General features: G+C 40.7%; 2 protein-coding genes across 4 annotated transcripts in view; one reads left to right on the plus strand and one right to left on the minus strand.

Annotated features, from left to right (window-relative positions):
- The window catches only part of LOC130923003 (glutathione S-transferase A4-like), a 40,534-nt gene that overhangs the window by 13,119 nt on the left and 11,353 nt on the right, over window positions 1-16,062 (minus strand). The window contains exons 1-3 of one of the 3 annotated variants that reach the window (XM_057848357.1): window positions 2,237-2,487; window positions 2,043-2,148; window positions 158-209 (exon numbers count right to left, since the gene is read on the minus strand). In XM_057848357.1, the coding sequence (XP_057704340.1) occupies window positions 158-209; window positions 2,043-2,126 (136 nt within the window). In that variant the 5' untranslated portion in view covers window positions 2,127-2,148; window positions 2,237-2,487. Of the gene's footprint in view, window positions 1-157; window positions 210-2,042; window positions 2,149-2,236; window positions 2,488-16,062 lie in introns of those variants that run through there. The other 2 variants (XM_057848356.1, XM_057848358.1) reach the window with 2 other exon arrangements.
- Window positions 10,291-13,949, plus strand: LOC130923005 (transmembrane protein 14C-like). Its single transcript, XM_057848361.1, has 4 exons — window positions 10,291-10,543; window positions 10,622-10,689; window positions 11,085-13,298; window positions 13,371-13,949. Exons 3-4 carry the CDS (start codon window positions 13,192-13,194, stop codon window positions 13,498-13,500), a joined length of 237 nt encoding a protein of 78 aa, XP_057704344.1. The 5' UTR covers window positions 10,291-10,543; window positions 10,622-10,689; window positions 11,085-13,191; the 3' UTR covers window positions 13,501-13,949.

Below are 16,062 nucleotides of genomic sequence, written 5' to 3' on the forward strand. Positions count from 1 at the left end.
TAAACCTGTACAAAAGTCATCTTGGGGAACACCTTTGTTATCCCTTATCCCAGGTGAGTTATTACAAAGCGACATTGCTTGAATAACACATTGACTTCACCACGGCTGACACAATTCAGAGTCACATGAAGCCAATTTGGGTGGAAATAAAACTCACCGTTTACCATTTTGAGGTACTGGTCCCGAGTGGTCAGATGGCACTCATCGAACTGTGGATAATAAATTGCTCAGTTGTGAGAGGGTGCAGGTGTACCCAGTCCAAAATTTTGGAAAGCATCAATTTCATTTTGCCCCCCCCCTTTCAAGTCAAGCAGTTCAAGTTCAGTTAGCTTGAAATAAGCAAGTTATATACTGACAGCGGTTACCCAATATCGAAAAATAATGTAGTTCAGTTAACAAGCTGTTCTGCGGTAATGTAGAACACTGTAAACTGCATGGCATTCCTGATTCCCACAGTTGACCCAACTTGTCTTGTTTACTTGTAATACTGCGGTCTGCATAAACATAGTGCTTCAAGTTGGAACACAGTTGTTGGAACTACCCAACAAACAAAAAAAGAAGTACAAAATCTGGAGAAGGCAGTTCAGTCGTCAGATGAAAACCAATCTAGATGGTTTGGAATTAACAACACTATTGTATGCAAAACAAATAAAACAAGTCGGAGTGACTTATTGCAGATTTATTGGTGCCTGTGTTGCCTGTAGGTTACAAGTTAGCCAGAAGAGAGACCATGCCTGTAGTGTGCTGAGGCACACCAGTGCTTGTTTTATGAATGTTTAGGCCTATTATATTTTTTTGTATACAGGTAATCCCCGGGTTCCGATGTGCCCAATTTACGTGAGTTCAACTTTCCGACGCCAGGGTCTAGTTTTTGTTTTTGTTCTTTTAGTAATGTTGACTTTTATTTTATGATGCATGCTTTTATCTTAGCGCAGGAGACGTAGAGCGTACTAATGACACGCAAAGTACACACGAAGAAGAAGACAAACGCAAATTTGAATTGCTGTTATTGAAGACAATACTGATTTCATTTCTTTTTTTTTTTTTTTAAGATTCAGTCCGCAAGGTTTGATGTCATGAGCAAAAAAGGCAGCAAACCACACGGACGTCTGTCGTCGTCATTTCGGAGCTTAGCTCACTGTCTGGCTAGGAAGGTAAAATGATGTATAATACATGTTTTTGGATAGTTATTTGGAGATTTGGTGGATGTTTGGGGATACTTAAAGGTTCATTTCGATTTACCTGAAATACGGGTTACGTCGCCAGCATAGGGACGGAACTCGTTCATAACCTGGGGACTACCTGTATTATTATCTTTTTTTTTTTTTTTTTTTTTAATGTATAAATAGAATTAAGAATATTTTAAATAAATAAAAACTTAAATACACTCTGGTTATGGCTTCCAAATAAAACTGTAAAGTTGATTAATTTTTTTTTTTTTTTTACAGTCCTGCGACAGACATCCAATTCACTTAAACTGGGAGGAATGGCTGTGAATGCTCGTGTGTCATGTTTTTTTTTTAATCCTAAATATACAGTATTTTCTCAAAATTCTCAAAATTCCATTTTTTTAGTTTAATCAAGAAAAAAAGATCAAATTTACTTTCATTTATTCATTTATTTAAAATAGAAATCTTAAAAATAAAAATAATAAAATATTTAGTTTTTTATTTTTCATTTAAAACGCTTTTTTCATTTAGTTTTTTTTTTATTAATTGTTTTTTTTGGGGGCGGGGGGGTATTCTGGTTTTTTGTTTTCATTTAAAAATGTAAAAAACAAGCATTTAAAAAAGAAAATATTTACTGCTAACTCTTTAGATACCATTAACAGCACTCGGCGTCTAATCATTTTGATCTGGAGGGATGACAATCACTGAGTTTAATGAGTTATGAGAATAAAATTAATTTGTTCATTTATTTCACACATTTTGAATTGTTTTTGCAACTACAACAAAAAGGGAAATGGGATGATCTAAACCAAACCTTATTGTAGACTGGATCGTGACACTGTGAATGTTTGTGCTTGTTCTGCTTTCACTTACCTCCACCTCTGCAGCCGCAAGCAACCAACGAATTGACTCCATTTTCCCTCGCCCATTGAAGTAGTGCAGCTTTACCCCAGCCATGGCTATGTGCAAAGTTGTTCCTCTGTAAAGTTGAGAAAAAAATGTGAGGTGAGGGAAATCAAATTTCTAAGACTAGAAATATTCACTACAAAAAAAATTCCTGTCCTTACATGCCTCACCTTTTCAATGTTGACATTGAAGAGTGGGAGGATTGAGCAACTTCGAGTCCTGTTTAAATGCCATGGGAAAATGCGTGTTTAAGAAGGAAGATCACGATTGGTGGAGTCTAGCCAATAGAGAGGCTATATTGTATATTTCCTCGAGGCATGCTGGAAAATATTCTCCGTGGCGATATTTCATACTATATTTGATTTGGTTTCGATCCGTTGATACATGTCAAGAGACGACGTATGTATTATATGGTCATTACGCCCAAACGCAGCACTATGGTAAAAAAGTAAGCATGAAACGTTCACAGTAACTGGGATATTTATACTCCTGGGTCATGGACTATGTGGATCATGAATGATGTGGCAGATGTGAGGGCGATCTGGCTGCGACATCTGTCTACCCATTGATAGCTAGGGTTTATTCAGCTGGTCTGGCTGGCTAGGCTGGTGTTCCCTTCCTCCCTCACCGTTCCGTGTGTGTCCCAAAAGATTGCTCTTTTTAACCAACTAATATGCTCAATTGTTAAATATTCTATGTAAATAAAAGTAATGATCGTGGGCTGAGAACCCCCAAAACAGGCACGAGAGATAACGAGGATCTGAGTTCAAGCAGTTCATTGTTCACAGGGCTGTGGAGTCTGTGTTGTGAAGATTCCTGGCGAAGGTACCATTAACGAGAGGCGTAGACGAGATCCTGGAAAAAAGCAAATGAGTCGATGATCAGTTGAGTTCACACAGAAATATTCAAAACGCAAGAAGGCACTGACAGTGAACTGAAAGAGACGATCCAGCGACGCAGTGGAGCTCTGGCTGTTGATGATGATTGCAGACAGCTGCCGTCGCTCCACCCGTCAGGTGCTGGTCCTGTCATTGGATGACAGACACTTGTCCAGCCCAGGGCCTGACAGTACTCGACCCCCCCCCCCCCCCCCCCCCCATGCGCCTCCAGGCGCGCAACGCAGGGAACCCGGATGGGCCTGATGGAAATTCCGTATAAGGGAAGGGAACAACAAAGGATCTGGCGCGCTGGGACCAACTACGCTCCTCCGGGCCATAACCCTCCCAATCGACCAAATATTGTTGGCTGCGGCCATGGCGCAGCACATCCAGGAGCCGCTCCACCAAGAAGGCTGGATGCCCGTCGATCGACAGAGGCGGTGGAGGAGGTGGAATAGGGGGTGACAACAGACTCGGCCCGACAGGCTTAATTTGGGACACGTGGAACATTGGGTGGATGCGGAGGGCCGCCGGGAGCCTAAGGTGTACAGCACATGGGTTGAACACACTCACGATTTCGTAGGCGCCAATGAAGCGCGAGGACAGCGTTCTGGACTCAGTCTTCAGGGGAAAATCCTTGAAGGACAACCAGACCTTCTGGCCGACCTTGTAGGCAGGTGCTGGTGCACGGCGGCGGTTGGCCTGCTTCTGGGTATGCGCAAAAGAACAACCCAGCGCAGCACAAGTTCGGTCCCAGACCTTGGCACACTCAGCAAGGTGCGCCTGCACTGAAGAGACTGGTATCTCTGCTTCCAAAAATGGGAATAAGGGAGGCTGATAGCCAAGCCAGCAGTGAAAGGGGGATCAATTGGTAGATGCATTAGGGAGCAAATTGTGAGCATACTCAACCCAGGGCAGGTGATCGCTCCAGGTGGTCAGACGGGCCTGTGTGGTGCAACGAAGTGCCGCCTCCAACTGCTGGTTTGTTTGTTCGCACTGTCCATTGGTCTGGGGGTAATAACCGGAGGAGAGGCTCACAGTAATACTGAGAGCAGAACAGAAGGCTGACCAAAAGTGGGAGGTGAACTGGGGCCCATGGGCTGAGACGATGTCGGCCGGAATCCCATCTAGGCGAAACACGTGCTGGACCAGTATGTCGGCGGTTTCCTTGGCAGTGGGGAGTTTGTGGAGGGCAACAAACTGAGCAGCCTTGGAGAAACGGTCGACTATGGTTAGTATGACGGTATTACCCCTAGAAAGGGGGAGACCGGTGACAGTGTCCATGGCGATGTGAGACCAAGGATGGCCAGGAATAGGCAGAGGGAGGAGGAGGAGGCCTGAACTTGGCTTGGTGGGCGACTTGCTACGGGCACACACGTGGCAGGCAGAAACAAAGGAACGGCAATCCTCTCTCATGGTCGGCCACCAGAAACGCTGGTGTAATAATGCCAAGTTACGGGTGATACCAGAACATGAACTGCTTTTATTTTGAAATGTTCACCGGAAGTACTTTCGCTAAACTGCTAACAGTAAGCTTTACACTCCGCAAAAAAGCACTTTTCGTCATTGCTTGTGGTGTCACGAATAGATTTTGTTCTTCATTTGCAAATACTTTATGAACAATTGTATGATTAAGAAAACATTCATTACAGTCAGCCTCCTTATTCGATTTTGTTTAGTTTATTGAAAGAAAATACATGTGTCATTGACACAATTTACATCAGGGCTTTGCCCACAACATAAAAAATGTCAAGCAGCAGCGTTTTTTTTTTTTTTTTTAATGAACAGGACTGTTTTCTTATTTGTCTACTGTGAAATTATTATTGTTTTATACTCAGAATCTTTGTTAAAAACTACAAGTTGTATGTACTTAAAACAGGACAGTTGTAGAGTCCAGTTAAGTCAAGAAGCTGTAATAAAATATTATTTTTTAAGGAAATAGTCATCTATTTCATCGTCATTGTTAGTTACAACATGCCCAAAACAACTTTTAGTGTGAAGATAATTTAAAAGAGTGAAATGTAGCCGATTGATCATTTAATTAATCGTCCGATTAATCGATTATAAAAATAATCGTTAGTTGCAGCCCTAATTTTGCGACAATTCCTGTGCCATTGACAATGATAGACGTTCAATCATGTGGCCTTTTTTCAGCCTTCTGCAGTAAATTACTTTGTGGACATCCAAGCCATTTACACTGGGAGGGCGGAACTTCCATTTTAAATGGACTGGACGTTTAGCACTGTCAATAGCAGCCAATGAGTTAACACGGAATTGTGCTCTCAGTATTTTTGTTATAAAATATGGTTTACAGCAGCAAGGCAATGTGTCATGGAGGGGACTAGCCTTTGACACAGTTCAGGTGTTATGTGGAGTAAGTTACAAGTTATATTGGTTTTCAGTTTGCATTTTGGCATTTCTGTTGCCTCAACTTTGTCTTGACAACACCCATTACATTTTCAAAGGAGTTCAAGTCAGACGAGTTTGCTGGCCAATCATGTTCTGAGTTGTAAGCGCTGCCTTGGAAACGACAGGTGGGTGTACGCATGCGCGGGAGGGGGAAAAGGGAAGAGCGCACACTGTGTGCACGCAAGTGTCTGGTTACATTCGAGGCAGACGGACGTGTTTGGTGCTCCACAATAAACGCCACAAGTTAAAAAGTGATCGTAAACTGTTGTGATTTCCACCTGTCACTCCCAGAGTCACACAAGGGAGATAACACTGGCGACCACAAAGGGACCACCTCACGCTGTGACTAAGGGGGTGGTAGACACCGCAATCGACACGTTACGAAGCCGTATGCATTAGCCGCTATGAAGCTAATTTATCATGGCGGCCGTTCGCCACCGGTTGTGGGTAAGGATGCAACTGTTCAGATCGCTACAAGCTTTGTAAAACGGCATCCAATGCTGAATAGATTAAAGGCATTAATCAACATAAGACGGTGGCCAAATGCCAACATATCAACCCATTTCTGTGCATAGCGAGTTGCGCTAGCACACGTGCTAATGAGGAGAAACTGTTGTCCTCAATAATGATACATGACGTAGGGCCGGTGCATCACATGTGTTCCCGGAAATAATTAGCCCCCATACTAGAATGACTGAAAAACAGACGTCTTTGCACAGATTTTTTACGGGGAAAAGGGCACCTGACGAGCCAGAAGATGAGCCTACAATCTCGAAGAAAACAAAATCTATGCTACTTCCCAATCACTAAAGACCCACACACTGCGAAGGAGTGGATTCATGACCCGTATGTGAATAAACAGAGTGATTCGAGCATGTCTGTGCAACAGGAATACCAGCTTGTAGAGATCGCCAATCACGGCGATCTTAAACGTACATTTGAGACAACAACTCTACCGAGGTTCTGGATTAAAGTCATTTTGAAATATCCTGACATCGCTAGGAGAGCACTGAAAACTGTGCTACAATTTCCAACATCGTATCTTTGTGAAGCGTGCTTCTGTCACTCTCCCATTTCAGGACCATCTTGTCTCAACGAAACAAGCTCAGGCCTCCCACTGATTCAGCGGCTGACGGCTAGGCTAAAAACAAATGTTATATTTGCTGTATTTTTCTGCCGCACATTGCCGGTGTTCTGAAGAATTTGGCATGCGCGTACCGCTAAAAATGACCGCGAATGCAGCGATTCCAAAGTACACACTACAAACCTTCTTTAAAGAAAGAAATATTAACTTACGTTTGCCATGTTAGCTGGACACAACAACTGCACGCAGCTCTCTCACTTAACGACTTCGCTGTGTCGTTAAGCATTAATTTACACCATTTTCGTGTTGCACATGTATGTTTATGATGTAAATAGTTTTTTAGCACCGTTGGATAACATTGAGATTTGCTTTGGGAGCAAAATTTGACAGAACATCGGTCCGTGAAAAAATGACAGAAATCACACCGGTCCGTGGTGCAAAAATGGTTGGGGACCCCTGGTTGACATAGTTTTCAGTTGTCGCCTGACCAAACCCGGCGGCATGGGCAGGCATTAGAGGGCCGGGCCCGCCCTGAGAGACTGATGTTCCCGCCCTAGCTCGATGAGAATCAACTTGCACAGACTTTAACACCAGCTCGGTGAATCCATTCACATTTCATACCCAGTAAACATTTTGTTGGGTTGGCATGGTCTTTCAGAGGACAAAGAGGTAAGCCATTTTTATATTTTTAACTTATTTTTTTAAGGTAACGTTGTGCCGTACTGCTTCTGTCTGACAATGAATGACCTGAAAAGAATTACAATGGTATCTGACTGCCACTGTTACCGTTTTTGTTATATATGTATATATATATATTAGGGCTGTCAAAATTATTGCGTTAATGCGCGGTAATTAATTTTTTAAATTAATCACGTTAAAATATTTGACATAATTAACGCACATGTCCCGCTCAGAAAGTATTCCGCCTTTTGGTAAGTTTTACAGCAAGGCTTTTTTTGCTGTCCAACAGCGAACTCTTGTGGTCGCTTTGCGACATGGTTTATTATTTTCTTGCCAGTTCATTATGGCTGCACGACGTCTCGGGCTGATAATGTTGTGCTTATATGATCCTTGGACAAGATTTGTCCGTAAGTATGGTTGTTGTAAAGAATGTACATATTATGTTAGTAAGCGAAATGTTATATTTTTTGTATGAGACGCTTTTTGTTTATGTTTAGTGAACCTATATAGCGTGCTAAGCTAACGTTGTTGCTAATGCAATGCTTGTGTACTTTTTTTTTGTAGTTTCACTACGGTCTAAAGAGGACAGTGGTTTGAGGCCATTTTATTAATAAATCAGATGAAAAAGGAAGAAGTCTAATTATTAAGGCGTCGTTCACTAGCTGTCTAGCTTTGGAAAAAGTAGACGCTTCGGAGTGAGGACAGCATAGACAGATTTAAATGACAGTAGAGTGAAATGCCCACTACAGTCCTTATGTACCGTATGTTGAATGTATATCCATCTTATGTTTTATCTTTCCATTCCAACAATTTATTTTACAGAATATATATATAATTTACAGAAAAATATGGCATATTTTATAGATGGTTTGAATTGCGATTATTTGCGATTAATTACGATTAATTAATTTTTAAGCTGTAATTAACTCGATTAAAAATTTTAATTGTTTGAGAGCCCTAATATATATATATATATATATATATAACTTTAGTAAGGGGGAAGTGTAAATAAATGATAGGATTAAGATGTGTTATCAATGAAAAAATTAAAAGTGTTCGTTGGCTGTCACTGAGTAGCATTTGCGATCGCTACACAAAAGCTAACTAAATCACCCCCAAGAACGGTAAGAGACGTAGGACAACCAGAGGATATATAAGAAAGACGGGGCTGATGATAAAGGATAGCTTGTTGAAACAGGAGAATGTCATTGTCAGTCGCGTTGATAAAAAAGCTAAGGCTATGCTTAGGTCGGCTCGTTTTTTTCCCGTCTTTTTCAGCCTTCGACACTCAAGCCATCTCTTTAACTGAACATTTTTATGTTCTTCCACATCTTTGTTAATGAATTTGGCACCAGCCACATCATTTTCGGAGAGAATTGGTAGGTTTATCTCTGTAAACATCTCCTTCGTACATGATTTCCATTCATTTCCTATTAGGGACAAACTGTAACTTGTCCCTACTCGGCAACAGTAGCTAATGTCATGAATATTAATGAGCGGAAGTGACGTGTTGCTTGCGGTACGCCATTAAAGGGATAAGAAAGCTGTCTAAAATTTCATTGTAAACTTGTGCATTTATTGAAGATTTAACCACAGCCATCTCCACAGTGCCTTTGCCTGACATGCAGCCCCATATCATCTAGGACTGAGGGAATTTTGGGGGTTTTCTTCATCTTTGTAAATCACACTGGAACGGCACCAAACAAAAGTTCCAGCATCATCACCTTGTCCAATGCAGGTTCTTGACTCATCACTGAAAATAACCTTCATCCAGTCATTCACAGTCCATGATTGCCTCTCTTTAGCTCATTGCAGTCTTGTTCTTTTCTGTTTAATTGTCAATGTGTCAGGAATTACGGGCAGGCAGGTGGTGTGTACCCAAATGCAGGGAAAGGGAGGCGAGGCAAATAGACGGTGCAAAAATGATTTAAGTTAAGCAAAAAACAAAGGATCAACAAATAATGTGGAGATCCGAAAAAACACCGCAGCAAACAAAACTCAGGTTATTAACAAAAGGCTGGGTATCCAAAACTTAATGAGGGGGACACGAGGGCTTAGAGAAAACTGATGAGAACAGGTTCGGATGTGCACATGGACATTGACAATGATGCAACAAGGTGTGAAAAGAAACTGGGAGCTTATATACACACGCAGACGAGGGGTAATGAGACAACGAGGAACAGATGGGTGACACAGGAGAACGCAGGTTGGATGATACACTAGGAGCAGGCACAAGAGGTGAAATCAATGGGCAATCACAGGGACACACTAGGAGGGAACCAACACAAAATCTAACACAATGATGGTTTCCTTTTAGCTTTCCTGTATGAAAATCCCATTTCCTATAGGCGATTTTGGACAGTTCTGTCACATAGCTTGACTCCAGCTTCCTCCCATTTCTTTTTCAAGACATATGGCCTTTAGTTGTTTCTCGTGACGTTAGGATGTCTTCCTGGGTCTACCAGTACGCTTAACTTTAACAACCTTGCCATGCTGTTTGTACTTGGTCCAGATTTTTGATACAGCTGACTGTGAACAGCCCACATCTTTGGCAACCAAACGTGTAGCGTTACCTTCTTCAAGAAGTTTAATAATCCTCTTTTTGGTCTCAAGAGACATCTCTCTTGTTGGAGCCATGATTCTTGTGAATCCACTTGGTCCAGCAGCCCTCCAAAGAGTGATAATTGCACTGTTTTTAACTGCTGACTAAGGAGCAAATCTAATCTGAGGCAGGGGCCCAATTAAGGAGAGGAAATTGACTGGGTGTGTCCGTATTTTCTACTCAAAATGGAATGATTCCATATTTCTTTCTTCAGAATGGAGTGATTCTATATTTAATTCCCTGCAGTTGCTCTATAAAAGTAATTTTTACTGACCACCACAATGTTTTTTATTCATTTCTTTTAGAGTTTCTGAATGCCAAGGGGTTGCACTTTTGGGTGTACCACTACACCATCTCTTTAACCTTAGCCCACGGCTAGGGAAGGTGCCCACCCTTTGGAAAACATCATGTATCGTTCCAGTCCCGAAAAAGAATTGGCCCAGTGAGCTGAACGACAACAGACCGGTGTGTAACCCAGTACAGAAATTATGAAGCCACTTTATTTTGAAAGTGCAATTATTTTGTCAAAGGAAATAGTTGTTGTTGTTTTTTACTTTACTTCCTCCTGTGAGTTCACTTGCGAAGATAATAGTTTTTTAATTGGTCCGATTAACATGATCCCGCCCTCTCGAGACATCGTCTCGAAGGTACTTTAATTTCCGTTGTTTTCCGCTTGGATACCAAGGAGAAAGGACGCAGTGAACTTCTTTGGAGCTTGGAGCCAATAAGTCAGCCTTGTTGGAATAAAATAATTTTCTCAACGCTGAAATAAAGCCGTTTGAACAACTAATAAGAAGGAAATTACATTTCCTCGGTGAGTGTTGATATAATGACGGAAAATAGTGCCGACATTCATCATTGCTAATTTGAAAATATTATTTTGAATTTATAGTGTATGTGAACCGGAGGATTGGAGCCTGCATCCATCCAAGTTCACATTAAAAGAAAAACTTCGTCTTGGTGAGTTGTTTTGTTCTCACTAAGTTGGCTAAATGCTAGGCGCGAAGCTAGCGAAATGCTAATGTTAATCGCGACGCTAACATGAAGCTAACGCTAAGCTAGCGCGACTCCAACGTTAGCAATGAAGGAAAAAACTTCAGATTCAATGAAGAATTGGTTGTTGTGTTATGTTGTGGCACAGAATAATTATGTAACCATTGTGTTAAGATTGTGATGAAATGTTGCATTTGAATGGCAGATGCATAAGCATTAACTTTGATTTGGATATTTTTTAAATATGTGAATATTACTGGTACAATGTAATATTTAGACAACGAGGAAAAAAGCTATAGCTATTGAAAAGATTCAATTATTGATAAAAGGCTGTATACAATAATTTAGTTATTGTTATGCAGGCTGGGTTTTTTGTTTCCTCCTTTCATTCGTTTCATTGGATGTGGATGAAAAATTCGAAACTGGATAAAGACTCTGGATAAAGACTTTTCCAACAGATGAAGATGGCGAGCTTATGCCCGGAAACCAACTGATTTGAATTTAGACGGACTGTCTGGTTTGAATTTTTGTTTATTTTTTTGTATATATTTGTGTATATATTGCCGGCTTAAATTGTAAATAGTTTTTGTATTAATATAATTATTTTGTTACTCATCTCGACTCCAGTTATTTCAGTTACTAAACATTATTTTCCTTATTGTAATCTCCGAGAACCTAGTTCTCAGCCCAAATACAATCGCATTCACAACAGAACCCCGTCATCTCGAACCGGGGGTTACAGGTGGCTCTTACATCACAGCTGATGAAGACTATGGAGCGGCTACTTCTCATCCACCTCAGGCCACAAGTGGCGCATGCTCAGGACCCCCTTCAGTTTGACTACCGGTCAGCCATTGGTGTGGAGGATGCCATCCTACATCTTCTTTATCACACCCACTTGCACCTGGATAAAGTTGGTGGGACTGTGAGGATTCTCTTCCTGGATTTCTCAAGTGCCTCTAACACCATCCAGCCCCCTAGGCTTCAGGAAAAGCTAGTGGGGATGCAAGTGAACTCCCATCTGGTGTCGTGGATTTCGGACTATCTAACTGACAGGCCACAGTTTGTCAGACTGGGGAATATCCTGTCGGACACTGTGACCTGCAGTACGGGGGCACCTCAGGGGACAGTGCTGGCCCCCCTTCTCTTCACCCTTTACACCTCAGACTTCTGTTACAGTTAGGAGCTGTGTTACATCCAGAAGTTTGCAGATGACACGGCTATCATAGGCTGCATTAAGGATGACAGAGAGGAGGAATATAGGGGTCTGGTTGACGACTTTGTTGTCTGGAGCGATGACAACTCCTTACAACTTAACACCGTTAAGACCAAGGAGTTGGTCATTAAAAATCAAATCCAGGCAGTGTCCACAGCCAGTGATGATCAAGGGGGATGAGGTGGAAATTGTTGAGAACTATAAATACCTAGGCTTGTGGTTGGACAGTAACTGGTCTCATAACACAAATCACTTGTACAAGAGGGGCCAGAGCAGACTGTACTTTTTAAGGAGACTGCAATCTTTTAACATTTGTAAGAAATTGCTGCAAATATTTTATCAGAGTGTGGTAGCCAGTGCCTTGTTTTACGCCGTGGTGTGCTGGGGGGCAGCATAGCCAAGAGGGACTCCAACAGGTTGGATAAATTGATCAGGCGTGCGGGCTCTGTGGTCGGGATGACCCTCGACTCTCTGGTGACAGTGGTAGAGAGGAGAACCATGAGAAAACTCCACTTTAGGTGGGAGGGCGAGGGGCAGTAATGCAATATTAGCACTTTAGCACCTCTGTTACTTGGTTCTCCTGTTGGTGTCTGCCAGGTGGTCTTTTATTGCACTGTAGTGGTAGCCTATTGTATTTATTTTACTTTTAATCTTTATATTTAATTTTATGTTTTTAAATCTTTTTTACTCCAGCACTTTTTACTATTCTGCACATTACACTTATTTTTTTTTCTGTGTTGTTATGGGCGCTGGAAACCAATTTCCCCGAGGGAACTCTCCCAAAGGGATAAATAAAGTTTATTGATTTGAATTGAACTAATTAATTTTTTTAAAAGCTTTTTATCTGAGTTTGTTCTACATTATAAAATGTAGAACAAAAGACTGGTGATTCCATAGTTTTTTCTCGGGGTTGTACATAAATGAAAACTCATTTAACCGTCCTTGATGGTCAAATACCAATATATAATACTGTAGTAATAAAAAACAAACTATACACATAGCTTCCAAATTCTTTCTCACATTTTTTATTTGTATTTCATGTATAAGATTTTACACAGATAATAAACTTGTAACTGTGGGTTCGCAGCTCTTCAATGGCTATTGACTGGATTGGATATGGCTATGCTGCGACAATCTTGCTGTAAGGATATATGGGATGCTAGAGAAAAGGTCGAGAGTCGTAAGCTCCATCGGTATCATTTTCTTTGGTGGAGGAATAAAACCACAAAAAGAACGAGTTGTGATTATTATACATGTCAGTCAAAGGCAGTGTCACGTCTCTGATGGCCGGTTTGGTCTTTGGTGGACTGTCTGCTTATGGCGCCTTTAACATCTCCAATAAGCCCACTGACATCAAGGTGTTACTGTACAAGTATCCAAAAGGTACTTGTGCTCAATACTTGTAGTGCATTTTAAGTTAAATGTCAGCCAGTGTTGTTGCAGTTGCTTCCGGGCTCCTTTCTGTGGTGATTGGGTCCAGGTACAAGAATTCAGGCAAACTAGTGCCAGCTGGAATTATGACAATTCTAAGGTCAGAATTAAACTCCGTCACGGTCCATTAAACACATTCCAACACTTGTCTGAATGGTTCCAAAGTCCAAACAAATAGCAGAATGGATCATTCCTTTCTACAGTTTATTGATGGTATGATCTGTGATAGGTGATTCCAGGTTTGATATTGGTAACGCCAATCAAATGTGTTTACATCAGGGGGTGGAAGCATTATAATTCTGCCTGTCATGCAATACCAAAAACAAATAAAACCCCTGATTAAAAAACAAACTTAATGTTTTTCCTGAAAAAAGTACATATTTCTTTAATTGTTACATACCCGAAGTAGCGCCCCCCCACAATTACTTTTTTCCAGATTTAGCATTGGAAAGAGCTACATATAAGGCATGTTTTTTTTTTTCCACTTTTTTCTTAAAAGTGTAATTGAAAAAAAACTTTATGTATGTATGTATGTATGTATTAGGGCTGTCTTAGGGCCGCGTTAACGCGCGGTAATTAATTTTTTAAATTAATCACGTTAAAATATTTGACGCAATTAACGCAAATGTCCCGATCAGAAAGTATTCTGCCTTTTGGTAAGTTTTACAGCAAGGCTTTTGTGCTGTCCAACAGCGAACTCTTGTGGTCGCTTTGCGACATGGTTTATTGTTTTCTTGCCAGTTCATTATGGCTGCACGACGTCTCGGGCTGATAATGTTGTGCTTATATGATCCTTGGACAAGATTTGTCCGTAAGTATGGTTGTTGTAAAGAATGTACATATTATGTTAGTAAGCGAAATGTTATATTTTTTGTATGAGACGCTTTTTGTTTATGTTTAGTGAACCTGTATAGCGTGCTAAGCTAACGTTGTTGCTAATGCAATGCTTGTGTACTTTTAATTTGTAGTTTTACGACGGTCTAAAGAGGACAATGGTTTGAGGCCATTTTATTAATAAATCAGATGAAAAAGGAAGAAGTCTAATTATTAAGGCGTCGTTCACTAGCTGTCTAGCTTTGGAAAAAGTAGACGCTTCGGAGTGAGGACAGCGTAGACAGATTTAAATGACAGTAGAGTGAAATGCCCACTACAGTCCTTATGTACCGTATGTTGAATGTTTATATCCATCTTGTGTCTTATCTTTCCATTCCAACAATTTTACAGAATATATATATAATTTACAGAAAAATATGGCATATTTTATAGATGGTTTGAATTGCGATTATTTGCGATTAATTACGATTTTTAAGCTGTAATTAACTCGATTAAAAATTTTAATCGTTTGACAGCCCTAATATATATATATATTTCAATAAATGGTTTTTAAGCTCAATAAATGGTTTTCAAGCACTTCAAATGTAATAATTATGTTATGATTTAAATATGTTATTGTCCCACCGAATCTTTTTTAAACAATTAAAAAAAATGCTTGTTTTTATTACTGGAATTTTAAGCTGCACCTGACTAACAGTATAAGCTGCCACCCACAAAAACGAGCAACTCCAGTGCACTGCCTGACCAAGAACAGTGGCAGCTGTCCCTATAATATTCATTCATCCATTCATTCATTTTCCATGCCGCTTATTCCTCACGAGGGTCGCGGAGGTGCTGGAGCCTATCCCAGCTAACTTCGGGCAGTTCCCTATAATATACTGCATTTATATTGGGAAAAAAATCTGTGATGGACTGAGGGCATAAAGTTAGAAGCGTGAAGTAGAGCGGGATCACTGTACATGAATTTCTACTGGTGTGTTGGGTTTTGCCGTTGCTATGTTCTGATGTTTTCTGTTCAATAAAGAATATCTTTTGGGGTTGTGCGGCATATGGAGCACAAGAGCAGCACTTGTGAAACATAAAAAATGTCTCATTATTCTCCATGTTTCTCACCACAATACTGGACACATTCGGTTGTATTGTGGTAACGCCGGGGCATACTGCTCGATAAATTCTTCTAGCTTACATTAGAAAAAACATTTTTAAACATGACGAAACCCTGATTTCAAGGTTTCTTATGTGTAGATTTAACAAACCTTGGCCCCAACAACAACCCAGCACAAGTTTATGTCTGGCAAAGCCGGGCCACACTGCCACTAGTATATACAGTCGTGAAAAAATTAGGACACCCTATGGAACCCTGTGTTTTCTTACATATTTGGTCATATGGATATTTGATATCAATTTCAACAATGTAAAGGGATTCAAGTTATACAACTAAACAATGAAAACTGACCCACTTTCTGTAAAATTTAAATAAATGCAATTTTTGTTGAGGAATAAATTAGGACACCCCCACATTCAATCCCACTTAAAATTGCTAAAATCACATACAGTGGTATACATCAGGTGCACATGATTAGAACATCATTACCCAGTGTTTTGAAGGAGGCTTGCCTTATTTAACTTCACATTTAGTTTGGTGTGCCCCTAACTGGTGAAGTGAGAGAAAACACCATGGTGAGATCAAAGGAGCTGTCTGAGGCCTTCAGAAAGAAGATTGCAGAAGCTTATGAGTCCGGTAAGGGATTTCAAAAGAATATAAAATCAGCCATTCCAATGTCTGAAAATACAAGTCTACAAGTGGAGGACATTCAAACTGCCAACATGCCCAGGTCTGCCCATCCAAGCAAGTTCCC

Source organism: Corythoichthys intestinalis, chromosome 10, assembly GCF_030265065.1.
Source record: "Corythoichthys intestinalis isolate RoL2023-P3 chromosome 10, ASM3026506v1, whole genome shotgun sequence".
Lineage (NCBI taxonomy): Eukaryota > Metazoa > Chordata > Actinopteri > Syngnathiformes > Syngnathidae > Corythoichthys > Corythoichthys intestinalis.

Bases quoted from the DNA above. Each gene is read 5' to 3' on its own strand.
- LOC130923005 (XM_057848361.1), top strand. From the start codon at position 13,192: ATGTCAGTCAAAGGCAGTGTCACGTCTCTGATGGCCGGTTTGGTCTTT. The intron at 13,299-13,370 runs GTTACTGTACAA...AATGTCAGCCAG, and splicing joins AAGCCCACTGACATCAAGGT to TGTTGTTGCAGTTGCTTCCG.